This window comes from Diabrotica undecimpunctata, chromosome 4 (genome assembly GCF_040954645.1).
Source record: "Diabrotica undecimpunctata isolate CICGRU chromosome 4, icDiaUnde3, whole genome shotgun sequence".
NCBI lineage: Eukaryota > Metazoa > Arthropoda > Insecta > Coleoptera > Chrysomelidae > Diabrotica > Diabrotica undecimpunctata.
The window spans coordinates 63,608,582-63,631,033 of NC_092806.1; the positions used below are offsets into that span (position 1 = coordinate 63,608,582).

The 22,452-nt window shown below is 33.8% G+C and overlaps 1 protein-coding gene across 1 annotated transcript in view; it reads right to left on the reverse strand.

Moving 5' to 3' along the window:
• Positions 1-22,452, reverse strand: part of PsGEF (Protostome-specific GEF) — a 204,819-nt gene that overhangs the window by 77,670 nt on the left and 104,697 nt on the right. The window contains exons 10-14 of the mRNA XM_072529608.1: positions 19,182-19,378; positions 16,232-16,403; positions 16,063-16,176; positions 7,302-7,512; positions 2,943-3,120 (exon numbers count right to left, since the gene is read on the reverse strand). Of these exons, the coding sequence (XP_072385709.1) occupies positions 2,943-3,120; positions 7,302-7,512; positions 16,063-16,176; positions 16,232-16,403; positions 19,182-19,378 (872 nt within the window). The remainder of the gene's footprint in view (positions 1-2,942; positions 3,121-7,301; positions 7,513-16,062; positions 16,177-16,231; positions 16,404-19,181; positions 19,379-22,452) is intronic.

Genomic DNA, 22,452 nt, shown 5'->3' on the forward strand with positions numbered 1-22,452 from the left:
AGGGTAAAGGGAAGAGAGGCAAAGGGTGGATACCAAAAACTATGCGTAAATAAAGACTGGTTGAAATAAAACCCGGCTATCGAAAATCTAGAAAAAATGACAAAAATAACGAAAATGGCACAAAATAGGATTTTGATTGGACAGTGGAATGTTAGAGGATCATTTGAAAGAAGCTTACTGAAAAACTTAGCGGATACCCTAGAGAAGTATGATATAGATATTGCAGCTATCGAAAACACCAAACAAAAGCGAAGAAAATTCTGCACAGAGATTAAGAACTATATATTCTTCAACAGTGGAGACAATAAAAGACTATTTGTGGTAGGGTTCTTTGTTAAAAAAAATTGCAGAACTAGTGGTGTACTTTGAGCCAATAACAAGCAGATTATGTCAGTTAAGAATGAGGAAAATATACAGAAAAACAATACTTGTAAATGTACATGCCCCAACAGAAGATAAGAATGAGGATATTAAAGACTACTTTTTTGAACAAATCGAAAAACTGTTACACGAAATATCATCGTATGATATGAAAATAATTGTAGGAGATTTTAATGTAAAAGTTGGTAGGCAGGATGCTTACAGACAAATAATCAACGAAAAGAGCAAACACAGAGACAGCAATCTAAATGTCAGATTTATTGAATTTGCTTTTGAAAATAATATGTGTATTGTGAGCACATATTTTAACAATAAGGAGATTTATACAGGAAAACAATTACTTAGATAAACCATATATTAATTGAAGTAAAACATATGAAGGCCGTTAAAGATAGTAGAAGTTATAGAGGAGCGGATGCAAATTCAGACCACTTCCTGATAAAAGTAAAAGTAGAACAAATGATGCCCCCATATACTAGACGAAATAGCCAGCAGCTGAAACGATATCATAGTATACTATTGCAGAACAAAAAATTAGGAAATAATTTCAAGAACAAGTAGAGAGGAAACTATCAGGATAGGAAGTAGCACAAGACATAGACAGTAGATAGGAATAACTGAAAGAAACGATTCAATAAACCGCCGAGTTAGCAGCACCAAAACTCTCTCAAAGAAGACAAAAAGATTGGTATGATAATGATTGTAAGAGAGCGATTAAGAAGAGGGATAGAGCCAGAATCAATAGCATAAGGAAGAATAATTTGAACAATAAAGAATTATATGCTGAAAAGAGAAGGAAGGCAAAGAAAATATGCAGAACAAAAAAAAAGTTGTATATGGAAGAAAAATTAAATAATATTGAAAATTTTGTAAATAACAAAGTCAGGAACTTCTACCAAGAAATAAAAAGAGAACCTAGTCAATATAAAACCTCACCGAAATATCATAAAGATGAGGACGGACATAGTAAGAGGAATAGACAAAAAACTGAGCAGATTGGCCAGATATTTTAAAACTGTAATAAACACCGATGAAGAACAATATCTTCAAATACAGCAACCACTAGAAGAAATAATAAACCGTAATAACATTAATAAAATACCAATAAAAGGAGAAATAATAGACATAATAAAGATATTAAAAAATAATAAAGCACTTGGTAAAAAGGACATCATTGCAGAGTTCGTAAAGGAAGGTGGCCAGTCTACAGAAAGAAACATTGACATAAAAAGACAAAGACATAAAACAGTGGAGAGACGACCAGCCAAGCTCAATAAACAAAAAAGGAAATGTTACGGAATAGCAGTACAAGACACAACGTATAAAGTTCTTTATAGTTATATCGATCAAAAATAGAATTAATAAACCTGGGTGAATATCAAGCTAGTTTTAGAGCAAGAAAATCAGTAATAGACCAATTTTTTACCATTAAACAGACCTTGGCTAGTTCATATGAATCCAAGCTGTCATTAAACATTATTGATACTTGATTTTCGACAAGCATATGACACAATAAATAGATATAAATTGATCGACACATTAAAATATTTTGACTTTTCGGATAAAACAATACGATTAACTAAATCCCTTCTGAACTAAACCAAAATAAAGTTATGACAGAAGGTCATGTCTCTGACAGCCCTAATATCACTATAGGTCTGCGGAAAGATGAGTCCCTGTCTACCGTATAGAAGAATATATGAAGCTATAAAAGATAGGCATATCTGGAAAAGAAGAAAAAATAATGAAATAATGCAAATATATGGACAACAAAAAATTTTAAACATTACGAAAGTCCAGAGATTAAGATGGCTCGGACACGTAGCTAGAATGCAGGAAGAAAGAGTTCCCAAAGCATTAATGAATACTGAACATGGCACAAAAAGAGGACGATCAAAATGGATGGAATCGGTAAAAGAAGACTTGGGATTGCTAGGAGTACAAAACTGGAGAAACCTAGCACAACATAGAAACATAGTGCCTCTGTGGCCTGTTTATGCTACTGTATATGTCAGTCTATTCATCGTTTGATTTACTTTAAAAATTGTAAAAGGCACAGATTTGGGCAAATATCTGAATTTTGGTTTCGAAAACTAAGAAATCTTCGAATTTTGACTGTTTATTCTTAGATGGTGCCATAGCGTCTGTGTGTAGATATTTTTATAATTACTTTTTTTGACGGAAAATATTTGGTTTCACGTTTAAAGTTTCTACAGCTTCTAGTCGCTCTGAGCAGTCCTGATCTTTGTCTTCTCTGTAAAATATCTAAATTTGGATGAGAAATTTACTTTATAAAGGGCGGCACATTACGTACATAGAAGACATGAAAGCATACATGTTTAGCCCCAAAATGGGACCCATCGGATAGTGGCAGATCAAAAACAAATTCAAAAGACAAAAAAGCAGAGGCATCATAACCAAACTGATACTTAGATGACAGAAAATAGAAAACGTTATATGTCTATGAATAATTTATTTTTTAATTGACGTGCAAAGATAATTGTGTCGTGATTATTGTATTAAATTGTATTATAGAAATAAAAAATAGCTACCATACTTACATTTGTCTTTGTAATAAATTTTGCCAAACAGCCTTAAGTTCTGGAGTAGGAGCTCGTAAGATCACAGTTTTTTTGGTAGCGTTTTTCTTTGGGGTCCTGGAGAGGTCAGGACCACAATGGACAGTCGGACTGGAAGCCTTTCTGCCCTCGGGATTAATGTTTATCCTAAATTCAGTATCTGAGTAAAAAGAAAATTGTAAGTCTGGTTACTTTAATCAATTCTAAAATGAAATTGGTGATACCTTAGTTTAAAATAAATAGTTATTGAAAAAAAAAATACCAAAAGATAATACAGAGATACGCGTTACAGAGTTTTCATGCTTAAGACTTGTTGGTGATTTTGCCACTCCAGCTATTCTAAAATATTATTAGCTCCATGCGTGCTTCTGGCATAATCTCCCCCTCCACCTCGCATTAGTCAGCATTATAAAATTATGTTGTAGTGTAGTAATTGCTTTAACTGCATTGTGTTATATGAAACAACTTAAACATATGATAATAAATAGGTAAACAAAAGTTTCTTTTGTTTGGTTTTATTATTGGAAAATATTTGATTTCTTTATGATTATTGTGTAAAAAATTAACAGGCTGCTCCAGTTTTACTATTTCCTTAACATACCTTACACTTCTACAGATTATCATATTAGTTGATATTGCTCGACTATTTTGTGAAATGTTTAATTTATAGTACATATTATATTGTACACTAGAGCATTTATTATAGATTTTTAAAAAGTGTACTATGTATGGACTCCTATTATTCGGTTATCAATTGCATCTATCATTGAAATATCTAGATCACAAATTTAAAATTTCTTTAGAGTTAATGCGATTCAAAAATAAAAAAAATCACACAATTATAACTTAAGTTTGTTGGATTATGTATTATTACCAATTAATATTCAAAATTAAAGAAATAATTAATAATTTTTATTCAATATTATGATTGGCGGTATAAGCAATCTCCCACGTAATAACCAACGACTTCGAGTAGACGATTTGGTCTTGTGTTCTGAGGTTGATAAATCGGTCCCAAAGGCGGATGAATCGAAGAATTGGCAAACGGTATTAGAATACAGAAGTCAAGGAGGAACCAGTGCATTAAAGATCCAATTAGATATCTCTAGTAAAGTCATCATGGCAAGGAGTACGTAACGAAAAAAGACGCTGATCATGAGAATCAGAACCCAAGATCCAGCAGGGAAGAAACAGATCAGAACTCCCAGGTCATTAATGGGCAAAACCCTTGTCAAACAATGAAGAAATGCAAAAATAGGTACGTGGAACGTTAAAAAAATGTATCAACGAGGCAAAATGCATAAATTCAAGAAATAGGCAGACTGAATATATTGTGAGTAAGCGATATATGAGAGCCCAACTCAGGATACCTTTAGAAAAAAACTGGTACCTTATACCACTCGGTATTACATTGACAACCAACATAGACGAGGAGTAGAAATTATTGTCGATACTTGACTTCAACAGAACAATCAAAGGTTTTATCTCAATCTTGGAAAGACTGATGCTCCTACAAATAAAGACATATTACACAAAACTAAATTTGATCCAACAACGCATTCAACAGAAGATGAAAACATTTTAACAACATATTAAAGAGGCACTGAAAATAACAGAGAGTAAATAAACCACTGCCGTTATAGGCGATTTCAATGCAAATGTCGGCAGGGGAAGAGCTGGAATAATAGTGGAAGGTCAGGGACTAGAGAAACGTAACGAGAGAGAAGATCGGATAATACAATTCTGCCAAGAACAAAGTCTAGTAGTCACAAATACGTTATTTATACTACCTATGAGACGGTTATAAACATGGCGCTCGTCAGCGAATAAGCCGGAAGAAGTGGTAAGGATTCAAATTGATAATATGAATAAAGAGAGATATCGTAAAACCCTCAGAAAACATACCCCAGGAAGGAACAGATGTCACGACCACAACCTACCAACCACTAAAGACACGCTTAAGCTTAAACGTATTAGAAAACTCACAAGAACCCCAAAACTATAAGTTAGAAAATGAAAGGAAGATGGTGTAAAGAAGAAACTCACAACAAAAAATTTCTACAAAACTTGATAAATTAAACACAAATACCTATAAGATCAACAAAAAATGGGAAGCACTTGTCACAAATACACAATTATTAACAATGAAATTAGAAATAAAAATAAAAGAGATAAAAGAAACTTTAAGAAAAAATGTAAAGAGATAGATGATTCTCAGAACAAATTCAATCTATTCAACCTACCAAAAAAAAACTAAATTGGGAGGATTGCAAAAAAGAAACTACAACACAACTCTTTTAGATAAAAACGGGAACTCCATGATAACGACTTGCGAAAAACCAAAACGTTGGGAAGAATATATTGGAGCTATTCAAAGACAAAAAAGGAAAACTACAAGACATATTGTTAGAAGCAAAAGAAACAAGTGAAGAAGTTACCAAAAAAAAGAAATACTCTATGCACTAAGAAACACACAAAATGAAAAAAAACTTTAGGCTAAAGCAACTGTTTAATGAAATTTATCTATCAGGTGGGATAATCAACTAATTATTGACCTCAACAGTCGTCTCCCAAAAAATAAAAACGCTAAGGAATGCAGCGACTACCGCACCATAAGTCTGACGTCTCACACACTTAAAATGTTATGAAAGGTCATTTACACATGAATTTACTAAAAACTTGATCTGGACATTGAAGAAACCCAATTTGGATTTCGTAGAGGCATAAGTACCTGAGAAGCTCTCTGTGCATTTAATGTACTAATCCAAAGATGTTTAGATGTCACCCAAAATAAGTACGTCTGCTTCATAGATTATTATGATAAAGAGGAGTACGATAGGAATGTATACTATCGCCACTACTGTTCAACACGCATACTCGGAAGAAATTATGAAAAGAGCTATCGAGAGAGAAACAGCTGAAATAAAGGTCAATGGAATACCAATTAACAACATTAGGTATGCGGACGACACTCTCATAATGACGAAAAAACTCCACGACCTGCAGAGGCTAATAAACAAGATAGTTGAGTATGGAGGAGAGTATGGACTAATAAAAAACATCAAAAAAACTAAATTTATAATGTTATCAATTACCCAAAATAATGATGAAAGCCTTAATTAACAGTAAAACTTTAGAAGAATCGCGTGGCTACGTAACTTGAGGGAATGGTACGGATGCACATCATTCGAAGTATTCAGAGCAGCCGCATCTAAGATCAAAATAGCCATGATCATTGCCAAGAAAATTCAATATTAATTGCGATAATATTATAATTATTTGTTAATATTATACGGTCGTCCAATACACCGATATTTTTAAAAATGAAGGTTTTAGAAAAATATGTGCTCTCAGTATTGAATTATGGGACAGAAACTATAACACTTAATGAACAGACTGGGGAAAAAATCAAAGTGACTCAGTGAAGCATGGAGCGGTCAATGTTTAAGGAGGATTAACAACAAAAGGGTTAAATTCATTAAAATAGTCACAGCAGATATTACAGATTATGTGAAAAGTGTAGCATATGTGAACTGGAACTGTGTTGGACGCGTGGCAAGAATGAATGACACTAGATGGACTAAACGCCTAATGAAGTGGCGCTTCATATTTGAATACAGAGGGTTACAATAACGTTGCTAGGCCTCTGATAATAAAAAATACTTGACTATTCAAGCGTCAGCGTGTAGGGTTCGTTAATCGCTTCTGTCTCGTTAGGCTTGTCATAGGATTAGGAAGTAAAATGTTGAAGTAAAATCAAACAAATCGAAATCGTATAAAATATACTTTTCTTCATTTTTGTTAAAGTACATTTATGTCGTATATTCAATATACGACATAATTCAATCATTATACTTAGTCACTATTTTTTTCCTAATCTAAATACGTAATTAACGTAATTAACCCTAACCGTAACAAAAATTCCTATAAAACTAATCCTTGCAAGGTTTGACGCTCGCGCCTTTACCGCACACGTACAAACTCAAATATTGATTTTAGCAAACAAATGAAAGAAATCATCTGCATATTGGTTTATATAGATTCATGTCGTAAACGTAATAATAAAGGAGATAATTCCATAATTATGTTTTCTTCCCCCCTTCTACTATTTCACTCAGCTCTTTATACAACTGATTTCTTGATTAACAATAAACTTAACCCTGTTAGTGTGAATATTGTATAGTTAAAGCGCCATTTTGTAAAAATCATAGATTCCGTTCAATCTACCCAATGAATCTAATTATGTCACAAAATATAACTTGATTTTACAAAAACGTTTGTATTTGTGAAAAAAACAATATATTTAAAAATATTATAATAGACAAGAATTGTATGTGTTACCTTTTTTTCTAACGTTAAAAAACATATCCGAAATATGAGATAAGGGTAAAGGATCTTCTATAACGAATAAAACACGATCCCTCGATGCTTTAGCAAACAACAAAAGATCACTAAATAACAGAGTCCAATACTGACGAACGTTTCGTCCTTCCACTCTCGCTAGGTCTCCACCAAAAATCCATTGTCGACCTGGTTTATTTAATACGAAGGGCTGAAATACAAAAATATTTATATTATTTAATACTATACCATTATGTTGCAATAAGCTCTTTAATTGTAATATTTATGGATATATGTTGATATATATATATATATATATATATATATATATATATATATATATATATATATATTTATTTATACATATATATATATTTATTTATATATATATATATATATATATATATATATATATATATATATATATTATATATATATATATATATATATATATATATATATATATATATATATATATATGCATATATACATATACAGATTGAACGAATTTAAAACGGAACATACAATTTAATATATGTCTGTTTGAACTGCATTTGAAATAGTGGACCAATATAAAACTTGGACAAAAATAAATCCATACCCGGTGATAGACATTGTATAAAATATCGTTCAACTATCTGTCTCCTTTAAAGGAAAGAAGAGCTTGCCTAATAGTCGGAGAGATAGATCCGAAATTTTGAACTGATCAGTAATAAGACATTTCTCTATTAGAATATATTCATTGTAACTGGGTTAAGACTTTGCCTTACAGGCGGACGCCCCTCGTGGTACAGGGGGTGGCTATACAGGGATGAAGTTGTCATTTTTTTCGGAAAAATTAACGATCGATAATATGGCTGAAAATTTGCCCAGAGTAAGATCTTGATATAACTAGACGAAACCCCAAAGGGCGGACGCGAGAGTGGATACATAAGGGGTGGCGGACAGGGGTGAAATTGCAATTTTTTGGGGAAAAATTAACGATAAGTAATATGTCCGCCATTTTCATGGCTCATTATTTAGCCCCTAAAAATTCTAAATCGAAAAGAGCGGACAGCTGGGTTGTTACAGGGAGCCATAAAACGAGATCAAATGTACCACTTGCCTGCGCATTTTAGGTCTCGGTAACAATTTTCAAACTGATTTTATTATGATATTTTTATACCGATTGATTTGAGAATTTGTATGCTCACTTCTGTTACTATTCTGAAAAGCGTCAAGTAGAGTTTTCCTCAAAATTTTCCAAAAAAATTTCCGTAAATGAAAAATTTCGTAATTATTTGAGGTAAAATCTAATTTGTAGAATCCTTTCGATTTTCTGTCAGTTATACCATGATTTTTTTCAAACGATTTTTCCGATAAGAAAAAAAAAATTAGAAAAACTTTTCTAAAACATTTGATAAAACTCTACGTCATCGTCTGAATATTTTATAGAATAGTTTGGAGTTTTAAAATGATATTATGATAATGTTTTTTTTTTCAAACTAAAGTCATATTTACTTTACAAATCACATTTTTTTCTTAAATATACCTCTGGGCAAATTTTCAGCCATATTATCGATCGTTAATTTTTCCGAAAAAAATGACAACTTCATCCCTGTATAGCCACCCCCTGTACCACGAGGGGCGTCCGCCTGTAAGGCAAAGTCTTAACCCAGTTACAATGAATATATTCCAATAGAGAAATGTCATATTACTGATCAGTTCAAAATTTCGGCTCTAGCTCTTGGACTATAAGGAAGCGATAAGTGGTTTGACAGCATAATAACTGCTTGTGTAGTCTAGTTTTTTTAGTGATTCTAGGCAACCTATTTGGGTGGAGTTTTGACTTGTTCTTGAAAGAATTCTGAATCCAGCAGCCCGCTGAAGTATTGGATTTTTATAATATAATTATTTGACAACCTTTTGTTGGCCAACCACCTAGAGCGGAGTTGAGCCGAAATACATTGATTTCGTATGTTCCGTTTTAAATTCGTTCAATCTGTATATGCAGGGCTGGTTACTTAAAAGAGTCCACCCTGATATTTGACAATATTCAGAGGATTTTGTGACAATGCTAAAACAGGTCGATGCACATCGTTAGACAGGTATTTCGCTATAGAATTCAGACATCTATATTTTTTTCAGATTAACGCTATTCTTTTAAAAAGTATTATTTTGAAAGTGTTACACTTCTTAAAAACTAAAGGTAACGCGTAACGCCTATGTTTTGCTGGTGTCAATTTCCGGTCAGGTCAAAAACTATTTTAAAACGACATTTGCAATAATAATAGCAAACTTCATTAAATGTAACGTAAATAACATTAATTAAATTTTAAATTAACCTTCGAGTGGTAATGTACGGTCCCTGACACCGACGCAGTAGATTTTTCGTGCTAAAACTCAAATGCGCATATTGTTTTGTCCGCGCGGCCAGGTAACTTTCGAATCCTCATCACGCTATTCAGCCTTGAAAAATCTGTGGCAAAGTGCGGATAGTTCATATGTTATTCGACATAACGGTGTGAGCGACCGAGGTTACCATTTGTGTTCTACTCAATGGTAAGTTTTGTCGGTTTTGGTCCATAGTCAGTTTAAATAATAGATATTCATTTTAGGAGTTGTATGTGAATATGACTTACGAAAGAGAACAAATCAGGTTGCAACAACTTTTTGACGAAATTGTTGCTAATTCCGAATCGGAACCAGAAGATGCAAATTTGCAAGATGATTGCTCAGAAGTTCTAGAATATGATACCAATTCAGAGGAGGATTTCTGTGATGAAGAATATGTCGAAAATCATGTACCAGTAGAAGTAATACCGCACATACGACGTTTGTTTGGGAAAGATAGAACAAGGTGGAGGAAACATAATGAATTTAATCGTAACGTTCGAACTCGTACTGAAAATCTTCTACCCAATCTGGCAGGACCAAAAGGTTTTTTCCCTAGAGATATTCTAGAAAAAATAGTAGAATGCACCAATAAGTTCATAGTATTGAAACGCTGTGACACAGTCAAAACAGAACGGCTAGGTCAATTGATCTTATAGAATTAAAAGCTCTGTTTGGGCTGTTGTACATATCTGGAGCTAACAAAAGTAATCCTCAGAATACTGATGATTTATTTAGAACAGATGGAAGGCCAATGAAAATTTATCGCCTTACAGTGTGGCTAAAGAGGTTCCAGTTCATTTTAAGACATATTCGGTTCAATGACAAAAGTACTAGAATACAAAGGCAAGAATTCGACAAGTTGGCCGCGATACGTGAGATTTTTAAAGCTTTTAATTCTAATTTAACGAAGCATTACAATCTTTCAGCATATACTACGATAGATGAAAATTTAGAAGCCTTTCGCGGCAAATGTTCATTCAGGCTTTACATACCGAATAAACCAAATCGTTACGGTATAAAAATATATGCTTAAGCAGACGCTGAGATGTATTATACGTCCAAGATGAAAGTATATGTTGGTAGACAGCCAGCAGGAAAATATTTTGTTGATACGTCAAATATGTCACTTGTACCTCGTCTGTATGTAGAGATTTGGGGAACGGGAAGGAACGTTACCATGGATAATTTTTTTACAGGCGTTCAGCTCGGGCGATTACTTCAACGTGAACATCATCTAACTGTTATAGGAACGTTACGAAAAAATAAACCTCAGGTTCCTCTAGTGTTAACACAACAAAGGCCAGATAAAACCAGTATGTTCGCATTTCAAGAGAAGTGTACCCTTGTATCGTATGTACCCCGAAAAGGTAAAAATGTTTTAGTATTATCTACTATGCATTACGACGACAGAATTGATAATGCAACAGGTAAACCAGAAATAATCATAGATTATAATAAGACTAAAGGAGGCGTGGATGCTGTGGACAAACTCTGCGCGGCATATAATTGCGCTAGAGAAACCCGTCGCTGGCCAATGGTCATTTTTTACAGTTGTTTGAATGTCGCTGGGATAAATTCCTACATTATATACAAATCGAATACAGACACACGCATTCCTAGACGAAAGTTTTTGGAAGACTTAGGTTTTCAACTTTTTGACGAACATATTCGCAGACGAGCCCTAGAACAAAATATTCCAAGGACAATTCGTATGAGGTTAGTGGAAATTTGTGGCATGCAGTCAAGAAATCAACCTATTCAGAATAATGTGTATGGAAGATGTACGTTCTGCAGTAGTAAGAAAAACCGCAAAACTCGGTTTCTTTGTAGGCAGTGTGGCAAATATATGTGTTTGGAACATTTAACCGGACTATGCGTTGTGTGCGGTGTAGAAGAAAATGAGGAAGCAAATGAACAATAGTTTCAGTTCAGTTTATGTTGGACATCTGTTGAATAATTATATTTTTTTGTGACATTTCAACCCTTGTCTTTATGTTTGTTGAAATTTTGTATTTAAAAACTTAACATGTTTTTGTAAATTGTTTGTCAATTATATTAATACCTAACAGAAGCCAATTTTTTTTAATGTGCATTTTTTTTTCGAAAATAAATAAATATTGATCATTTCTTTGTATATTGTTATTTAAATATAGTTATATTAAATATTTACTTACATCAAAATATTAACAAAAAAGCACAACCTAAGATATTCAATATTAAAAAAGTCGGTGTCGTAGACCGACGTTATCAACTATGTTACAAGAATTTACGTTGCCGGCGGAAGGTTGATAAATTCATAATTTTATACAGTTTACTTATAACTTATAACTAGTTACTTAAATATTTAAAATTATATCTACCACCGTCCATACAATTATAAAGTCGCTGTTCGAAATTACGAAGAATATTTTGGAGCATTTTAGGGGTTATTACACTACATGCCTGCACTATTCGTTATCACAGTTCTTCCAATGAAGCTGGAATAGTATTACAAATCTTTTTAAATAACCCCATATGAAGAAGTTCAGGAGAGTTAAATCGGTGGCTTATTGAATGGAGATCAAGGTTATCGATTTAACTGTCCTGGACTTCTTTCATTAATTTAAAATTAAGTTCATTTTATTTTACAATTATTAAAGTTTCCTATTAATATTGAAAATTTAGTTTTATGTAGGTTTTGATATGACCGGAAATTGATAATACTAACAAAACATAGGCGTTACGTTTAGATTTTAACAGGTGTAACACTTTCAATAAATTGATACTTTTTCACAAGAATAGAGGTAATATCAAAAAAACTATGAATGTCTGAATTCTCCAGCCCGAAATACCTATCTAACATTGTAGCACAGTGTATTTCCTATTCCAAGTATATGCCTTATTTAAACTTTAAGGGTTGGGTAATTGAAGGAGGGTGTTAAAAATTGACAATAGAATATTGCATTTTTCATATAAATAATCCTAAGTAAGGCCACAGAAAAATTATTTCTTATAGACTCAGTAGCGATGATTTTTCGTCTAAATTTATTGAGATACGCATTTTTTCTTATTTTTCTTGATTATCCCTTTTTCTTATATTCTTTTTCTTTTCTTTTTCTTATATTTTATAGAAAAATATGGTATGCCATGTGGCTTATTGAGTTATTGGTATAAACATTGTGGAATATTCATAAATTGCATAAAGGTCCAAGATAAACGTGGTCCTGATCGAAGAAAAACATCATGGGTGGAAAATCTAAGGGGACTACATCATTATTTAGAGCTGTTGTCACGATAGCGAATATGTTGGTAGCCAACACGATATCCAACGATCGATAACGGTCAGGGAATTAGAAGAAGAAGTGTCAAAACTTACATGCTTACAGCATACATACATTACATGCTTACAGCTTACTACGACATATATCTCAGTAGGTATATGACTATGACGAAATCGATGCGTTTTATGAAAGCATTTCTAAAACTATGGAGGAATATTAAACTCGCGTACCAGAAATAACAGGTAATTTTAACACAAAACTGGGAGAAAAACTAAACGAGAACCAATCCAAAATAGGAAGTTTCTGTTATGGTGAAAGAAATGTTGTGGAGTATCCAGAGAACAAAAACATGTACCTAATGAGGAAGAAAACAAAATACTAGCAGTAATCGAAATAAACAGAAATATTGTAAGGTTGAACAAAAACTAACAAAACCAAAACGAATAAAATTAATGAAGAGCAAAAAGTAGATAAAAATATTGAAGGCGAAATTAAAGAAAATAAGACAGGAACACGAACAGCTACGGAAAGACAAATAAGAGTAAAACAACTACAGTAAGATATGCACTAAGAGAAATAGCAAAACTAAAATGGTAATTAAAATACGTCAAATTTGAAGATAAAAGATGCACTAGTTTAATGGTACATTAACATCTTAGGAAAACCCACTAAGGAAGACCAAAAATGCGATTTACAGACGGCCTCCAAAATTTGAAGGCACAGGTGGATTCAAGAACGTTTTTATTCGACATTGAGCTAGGTACTAGACCAGTCGGGTTCGGTCCACTAGAAATACAGACACCAAAAATTTTCAAAATATACATTTTTACTGAGCTGTTACAGTTCTTCGGAAGACAAATAAACCGTCGACCCCAGCAAGTATTTCTATAACACTAAAACCTGAGCCAGACGTTTACATGAACGGAAGATCTATAATAAGCCAATTGGCTGCAGAACGACCTGTAATAACAACAAACAGCTGTAGAAGGAAAGAAGGATGAATAGTAAACTATATTTTTCTTGTCTTTGAGCTTTATGTTTAGTTCACTAAATAGATACAAAAATTCGCACAATCCGGCTTTCCACATAGTTACTTATAATTGGTTGGTACACCAGGTAGATTTTATACTTAAGTAAAAGGTTTTAATTTTAATCTTTATAGACAAAAGTGCTATATGGTTTAAAATTGTCATTAATGTCATAATTGTCACAAAAGACTAAATGTGAAATGATTTCACTTTTGTAAAAGTTTCGTGCATATTCTTTTTCGAACAAATTTTTTTGAGAAATATAACAAAACTACAGTGAAAATAAAGTTTCTGTACTGTTTTTGTCATATTATTTTTGTTTAAAATAAAAAAAAAGAAATTTGATTTCCTGTTAAGATCAATACTGATTTGGTCATTCGATATCTATTCTTCTTGTTGTTCCTTAAAATCCGGTTCTAGGAAAATTTATTGTCGCAAACTAAATGTTTTTCTGATTGCCTCGCTTACTACCAACATCCCCCAGAGATGACATAAGTTGACGTAGGGATAAATAATTTGAGGATGTACAATAAGCAAATTAGTCATATATATGTCCCAGATAATGATGTTTGCAATACACACAAACAAACTTATATGGAATCACCCAGTATTTCCGATTTTGTTAAGTATTACTAAATTTTTTTTAATGGAAAATAAACTACTTTTTATACTAAACCAGTTTAATTACTATCAAAAAAAAAAAACAATCAAAAAATGTTACAAATGCTTGAAATTAACAAAACTCAAAAAAACACGAACAAATGAAAACATTGCAATGGTTGACTAAAGAAAGATACAGTCTTATTGTTCATTTCAATAGTCAGTGTTGCCACCTCTACCTCTAATACAAGCTTCAATCCGACGGTTAATGCTTCTAATCAAATCGTCAACTTGTTCTTGAGGTAAGTTTGCCCATTCTTCTAGAGTGGCTTGAATGAGCTGATCCGCACGCATTACCTGGATTATCCCTTTGAGCTCTAATCCTTATTTTAATGAGGTTCCACACATGCTCAATGGGATTAATATCAGGTGAGCAGGCAGGCCAGCTCAGAACAGTGACATCTTCAGTTTCCAGAAAGTCTGTGGCAACTCTGCTGGTATGTGGAGGTGCATTATCGTGCATGAAAATGAAAATATTTCCCACTGCACCTCGCCACAGCCTAACTATGGGTTCTAGTACCAAATCGACATACCGGCGACCCGTTAAACTTTGCCGTAAGGGACGCAAAGGTGTTTTTTCTCCCATCATAATACCTCCCCAAAACATTACAGTTTCTCCTTTATATTTTGGAACGGATCTGGCAGTTTACAATCTAGCTTGTCTGCCTCGACTTCTTAAAACCCGAATTCGACGGTCATCTGATCTCAGACCAATTCTGGTTTCATCTGAAAAAAGGACATTTTGCCAATCTTTATTTGTCCAGTTCTGTTGTACCAGACACCAATTCAGCCGATCAATTTTGTTATGTCTCGATAACTCGAGAAACCTCAACTGCCTCCTGCTAAATAAATTTTGGGAACGAAGTCCCTTTCGTACTGCTTTAACTGAAATGTCACTACCTGTAGTCTGCAAAAGTTGCCTTTGGAGCTCCGGATGAGAAGATGTTGGATTGCTTCTAGCTATTTTACCTAAAAAACCGGTCTTGTCGATCACTAGTTACTCTACGACGACTTTCTCTAGGCCTGTTCTTGAGTGTACCCAATTCTATAAATTTTGCATATATTTTGAAACAACGCTCTGCGAGACGTGTAGCGTAGCTGAAATTTGCCTTTGTGACATTCCCTGCTCAACAAGAGCAACAATTCTTCCAATCTGAACATCTGACAAACCTACGTAGGGCATATTACCTTTTTTGAATAGAAACTTAACTTTACTCTGACGTCTCGGTTTTACAACTTGACACAAATAATAAAATTTTTCAATGTGTACTTGATCAAATTTTATCAATTATGAATCGTATTTCCAACAAAAACCCTTATCTCTTATCTGCAAAAAAGTGGTCATACATTTCTTATTATTAGTAAGAAATACTGGGTGATTCCATATAAGTTTGGTTGTGTGTATATTACAAAAAAATGATAAAGAAACATACTTACTTTGCATTTAGTAAAAACTAGTCTATTTTCTAAATCTTGTACTGTTAACAAAGGTCTACCCTCGCCTAAAGGTTCCATCAGTCCAGACTCGGAAGTAATTTCTCTATAAGTTAACTAAAAAATAAGAACACCTAATATAAACTACAAACAATGTCTTAAGAATTCTTACCTGTAAATCATGTACAACTTGGTTTATCACAGGAAGGTCATCATGATTAGGTTTGGTGCAACTTTGTATCGTAATAAGCAGTTTTAAAATTTCTCTGTAATGTTCTAGGGGTTTATGAATAAAAGTAGTTATATCCGGCCGCCTTCTGGGTACTTGCGGTACTTGAAGAAACCTGTAAAGCAGTTGATTTTCAAACTCGTATCATCGAGTTAAACAATGAATATTAGTTAATATTAAGTATCAGTTCATTGTTTATATATAATGAGTTGTTGCAACTATACTATTCATACTAGCGTCATCGTTTTTGTTCTTTCAGTCTCCGTGATGTCGTCTACATTTAATTTCCTTGTGGATATTTAAGATCTCTTTTTTTATTTATTTGTACTGTTGTTTGTATAACAAAGTTGACTTTATAATTACTAACGAAAAAGATGCTGTTTAAGACGTAACTTTATTAAATCAATTTTTGACCGGAAATGACCATAGGATGGTTAGAGCCAAGATAGCCTTGAACGTAAAGAAGAACATCCAAAAGCTTTTATAGTTCCTGCCTCTTTGGAGAAATTCCTCCAGAGAAATAGAATAGTGCCGTTATGATAATATCGCATAAAAAGGAAAACGTAACAGAAATTGGAAACTACAAACCTATCAGCTTGATATCTTGTTTATGATAATAATTACTAAAAGACTGCGACCTAAGCTAGACTTTCACCAACCCCTAGAGCAAGCCGGATTTAGGAGTGGCTTTGGAACAAATGACCACCTACAAGTAATATAGTCACATAACAAATTTTGCAGTTACAATTACAAGAAATTTACTCATCTTCCCTTTAAAGAGCATAAAATATGTCCCATATCTAGTGAGAGATCAATCTACAAATCAAATAGCAGCAGTAGAAAAACTGGTGTTACCTAAGGAGTTAAAAGAATTACAACGCTAAAATGAAACTGGGCTGGCCATGTTGCCAGAGTCAAAGATGGAAAATATGCCAACTACTCATAAATTTTAGAATGGAGACCTAGTCACAATGCTTATCGTAATTGACCTCCAACAAAATTGTTGGATGACATCAAGCGAATCCAGCACAACTAGATTCGAGGTAAAGCAATGAAACTATTTACAGGAAGCCTATGTTTAGCAGTGAACTGAAAATGGCTATTAATGATAATTAATAATTTAAAAAATTTATCTAAACCTAAAACCCGCTTATTATTACCTGTAATTATCTCAATTTGTTTGAACTGCGTTAAAGGCTAATATATTGTTTATTTGTCGCTTGATAGTTTTAAAATCACTTTTACGTCTCTAGAGAGATATTCATGTTTTTACCTTGTTTAGGCTTCTGCCTCTTCAGGAAAGGGTGCTCCATTTTTTCTGTATAGCCAGAGGGGTGTGGTAAACATCAGGCTGATATGCGTGTGGTGATTTTGGTGGTGGAGTGCTAAAAAGCTGTGGTTCAGAAGGTGGCGTTTGTGTTAAGGAGTGGATAAGATAAATTGTTGGTAAGCCAGACAAGCCAAGGGGAGGCACTTCAAGGTGTTACCAGCCATACTAGGAATGGCTCTAAATCAGCGTTTTTGTCTTCCAGTTATTAGCTGCGATATTTTAGGGAGGTTGATTCTAAAACGTCGAAACACTCATCAGGAAGTTTGTTTCCAGTGTTATCAAGAAGTTTTGCTAGATGGAATAGAGCTTTTCTTTCCGGAATCCTAGTGAGTATTTGCTTTCGGCGATGGCAAGGAGTTTCAAGTGTTAAGAGACATATCTCTTGCTGAGGGTTCGGATTCTGTCCTTAATTGATGTTATCCTTGCTACTTGGTGGATAAGTGCTTTTAGTATTTTTCTTTCTGTAGCCATGGTGGTGTTCATTTGGCGGGTGTTAAGCGACGCATAGACGCATGCCTTGAATTCGATTATTGGTCTTATATAAGTTTTATAGGTGTGCAATAGTGTTTCTTTGACGTGTTGCCCAGTTTACCAGACAACGCTGTCAGGAGTTTTGCCTTTTTTCTTACCCTGTCTAGGGTGTTTTGTATATCGGTCTTCCAGTTAAGAGTCCTATTAAAATGAACTCCCAAATAGGACACCGAGTTTTTGAAATCAAGGTGTTCCTTGAGCAGGGTTGTTCCGTTCTAAGAGTTACGACAGTGAGTAGATTTAAATAAAATTAATTGGGTTTCGGAGGCGTTAATAGTCATTCTCCATCTATTGCACCACCTAACAACCCTGTTTAGGTAATTTTAAGCACTATCAAATACAAACAATTGTCCCAAAGACAATTGTTTCTTCAAAGAAGCTCAGTGTCAACAGCATATAGCAGTAACGATTTTGATCTAGTTTGAGGACGGGGAATGTCACAGTTGTAGACTGTGTACAATATTGGAGCTAGAATTGGGCTCTGGGGTACTCCAGCTTGTGGAGTAAATGGTGAGGATAAAGTGTTGTCAACTTTGACGTCTCTAGATACTTCCCAATCCATTTATATGTCTGTAGATACTCCACTACCTAATTCTTCCATACTTCATATCTCTAGATACACTTAAAAGCACTAACCTTCTTATTTAAAATCTTGAGTTAGAAAGCATCTGAATATTCTACTTTCGTTACAGAAAATATTCTAAACCTTGGAAATTTTAATGATATGGCAACTTATTACGCGGCACTTGACTAAAACTATCAAGTAGTGTATGTATAGAAATATGACATGAACATCGGCATGCTACTCGCCGTACGCAGTCCGAAAAACCATTAAAAGTAAAAGGCGTGCTAAGTTTTCGCGCCAAACCTCGATAAGTCTGTGAAATCAATAAATGAGTGACCAAGTATCAGTAACTGCAAATGCCTCAGAATAAGTAGTCGCCTTTATGCCAATAAAAAAATTTTACTTCCAGTAGAAACATAATGTTTCTTTCATTGAATAGTAAGTATATTCTGTTATGACTGTCTTACCTACAAAAATCAGAATTGCAATTTTTGGTCTTGTTAGCGAGGATACAATCCGCCTTCTTGATTCCTGAGCAGTACCTTTTATATGCCATTGTTAATTCCTGTAGCTTGGAGAAGTACGTTTTTGCTAGAAGGTGTATCTGTGGTTCTCCATCATCTTGTACTAAGTGATCTAAAATATCTTCTGTTATTCTAAGGATCTACAACAAAAACACAAATACATAAGTAATATATAAATATAAATTAAATACGTTTAAAATTCCACAAAATTGTTATATTTTCTTTATATTTTTTGTATACATATAGGTTATTTTCAGTAATGCCCTGTTTAGAAAGTAATTATCATTCAAATCTTTGTGGTTTATTATAAGGGTCATACAAAAATAAAATACTTTAGTATACGGACAAAACTGATTTTTTTTTAGTTATTTAAATTAATGTCTCATCTGCAATGGCAATTGACACAAACAATATTGTATACAACAATTACAATAAGGACATATTACTAATTGCTACAGTTAATATATAAGCTTTAAACAAGAACCTATGACTAAATTAATACAAATTTTATCAATAAGTTATATACTAAACCAATTATTAGATTAAAGATTTTATCGGGTAAGTTTGAAAGTCTTTAATATTTGACTTAAGTTTATTCTCTGTAAGTTTCGCGTATATATATTCGCGTATATTTCTTATTTCATGATTCATTGGTCTTCTATATTCTCCTTCTTCTGTCTTTATTGGAAAGTGTATTTTCATAATTTTTCTATCAATAATTCTTAGTTGTTCTTCATCTTTTTTCAAGATACATTACTTGCGCTCCGTATGCTATCACCGGTCTAATTGCTGCTCTATATATTTTTGTCTTTGTTTTTTTGATCAGGTTTTTGTCTTTTCGTGGGTGATATTTTCTAAACACCCCATTCCTCGCTTTAATTCTTATGCTTATTTCTGCACTCCCTCCATGTCTCTGAGTCTCTGATTAATCCTTCTAGTATGATATAAAATCATCAATCAAATCAAATCATTAAATATGATATAAAATAACTCTGCCTGGATTGGTATGGGGTGAATTGAATAGCTCTATAACCGGTAAGTCCCAAGCCCTGATAAAAGAGGAGGGATAGAGGAGTAACACCTCTAAAAAAAACCAGGGTTCAGCTGACCCGGCTGATAGCACCCTGTTAGGGTCCCTGCCTGGGGTACAGGTGAAAACCGGTCAACGGTCTCGAGAGCAGAGGATGGCTGGAAAAGTCACAATGGTCGAGGGCGGAAGAACCAAGAGCGTCTGATCCAGAATGGGCGGCTGAAGAAAAGGTCCTCCAAATGGGGGTTGTGGAGTTAGGAATTAGTAACCTACCACACAGAAAAACATAAGGGTAAGAAGAACGAAAATTGCAAGATGAAAAAGCCAAATACGGAAACACATCTCCGGGTGGAAATCCACACCGGTAGGGGGGGGGCAATGTTGCGAAGAATTCGGAAGGCCCAGTCTTATCAAAGCTCAACCAAAAAATCAAAACGAAGAAAAGATAGAACATTCATATGTGCAACATGGAATATACAAGGATGGAACAAAAAGGCGACGGAAGTGATCAAGGAGTTTAGAGAAAGCAACATCGACATACTAGTAACAACAGAAACCAAAAAGAAAGGAAATGGAACGGAAACAATAGAAGACCATATCCACTGCTGGAGTGGAGTTAATAAAGAATGTAGAGCAAAGGCAGGAGTGGGAATACTAATCAAAAATAAGTGGAAGAACAGGGTTAGAACATGGGAACCAATCAACGAGAGAATAATTAAAATGCATATAGACATATATGGTTAAGATACAGTGATACTCGGAGTATATGCACCAACAAACGATTCCCCGAGAGTAGAAAAAGAACATTTCACGGAACATCTTCAACATCAAATAGAGAACGTGGAGATAATTATAACAGGAGACCTTAACGGCAAAACCGGAAGGAAAGAAAACGATAAAGTAGTGGGAGATTTGGAGAGGATGGAGAACGTCTGATTGAATTATGCGAACTTAACAACCTAAAAATCACCAACGGATTCTTCAGACATAAAAATATTCATAAATGTACATGGACGCAAGAAACACGAAAGCTGAAATCGATAATAGACTACATAATAATCAAACAAGATACCACAATAAAGATCAAAGATGTGCGAGTCAGAAGAGGAGCAGAATGTGAAACGGACCATAAACTACTGACAGCAAAAATGGGCATTAATTGGAAACATAACAAGACCCCCTCAACAGAAGAACCGTTGATCGCTATAAGAGAAAAACAATACAATATAGAACTACTCCAAGAACAATCAATAAGAGAACTATACCAACAACGTCTAGACCAAAAATTAATAGAATTTAGATACGGCAACATAGAAGAAATATACGAGCATATAAAGGCGAGTATAAAACAAGCAGCATTCGAAAGCCTTGGAGAAAAAGAACACATAACAAATAAACAGCACCATTATGAAATAAATGAACCAACAAAAAGAATAATTGAAGAAAAAAAGCAACTATACAGAAAATGGCTGACTACAAACAACGACGAAGTTTATAAAGAATATAGAGAAAAAGATAGAGAAGTGAAAAAACAAATAACAGAACAAAAGTATAAAGAATGGGAAAGAACCTGCTTAAATATTGAAACATACATAGGAGATACAAGAACTTCGGAGTCATGGAAAGTACTGAGAGGATTGAAACAAAACTTAAAAATAAAAATTAAATTGGGAAATATACAGGACAAAGAATTAAAGGGCTAATATAAGGAACTGTTAACAGAACAAAGACCACAATTGATTGGAAAAGAAAACAGGCGAAGACGAAGCAGATTCCCACAACAAGAAATATAAATAACAGATAGGGAAATGAGAACAGCCATAAAAGCAATAAAAAATAAGAAAGCACCGGTACCTGGAGGCATCTCACCTGAGCTTATAAAATACGGATCAAAAAAATTACACCGGATGATACAATATATATTTCAGAAAGCCATAAATGGAGAATAGCTCCCAAAGGAATGGACGGCGGCATATATGACATCTATATTTAAGAAAGGAGATAGAAAACGATGCTAAAACTACATAGGAATAAGCGTAATATCATCAATAGGAAGATTATATGGGAAGATACTGCGAGAAAAGATAGAGCAAGCGATAAAAGGCAAAATTGGGGAGGATCAGGCAGGCTTCACGGCAGGAAGATCATGCATAGACCACATATACACACTGGAACAACTGTTGG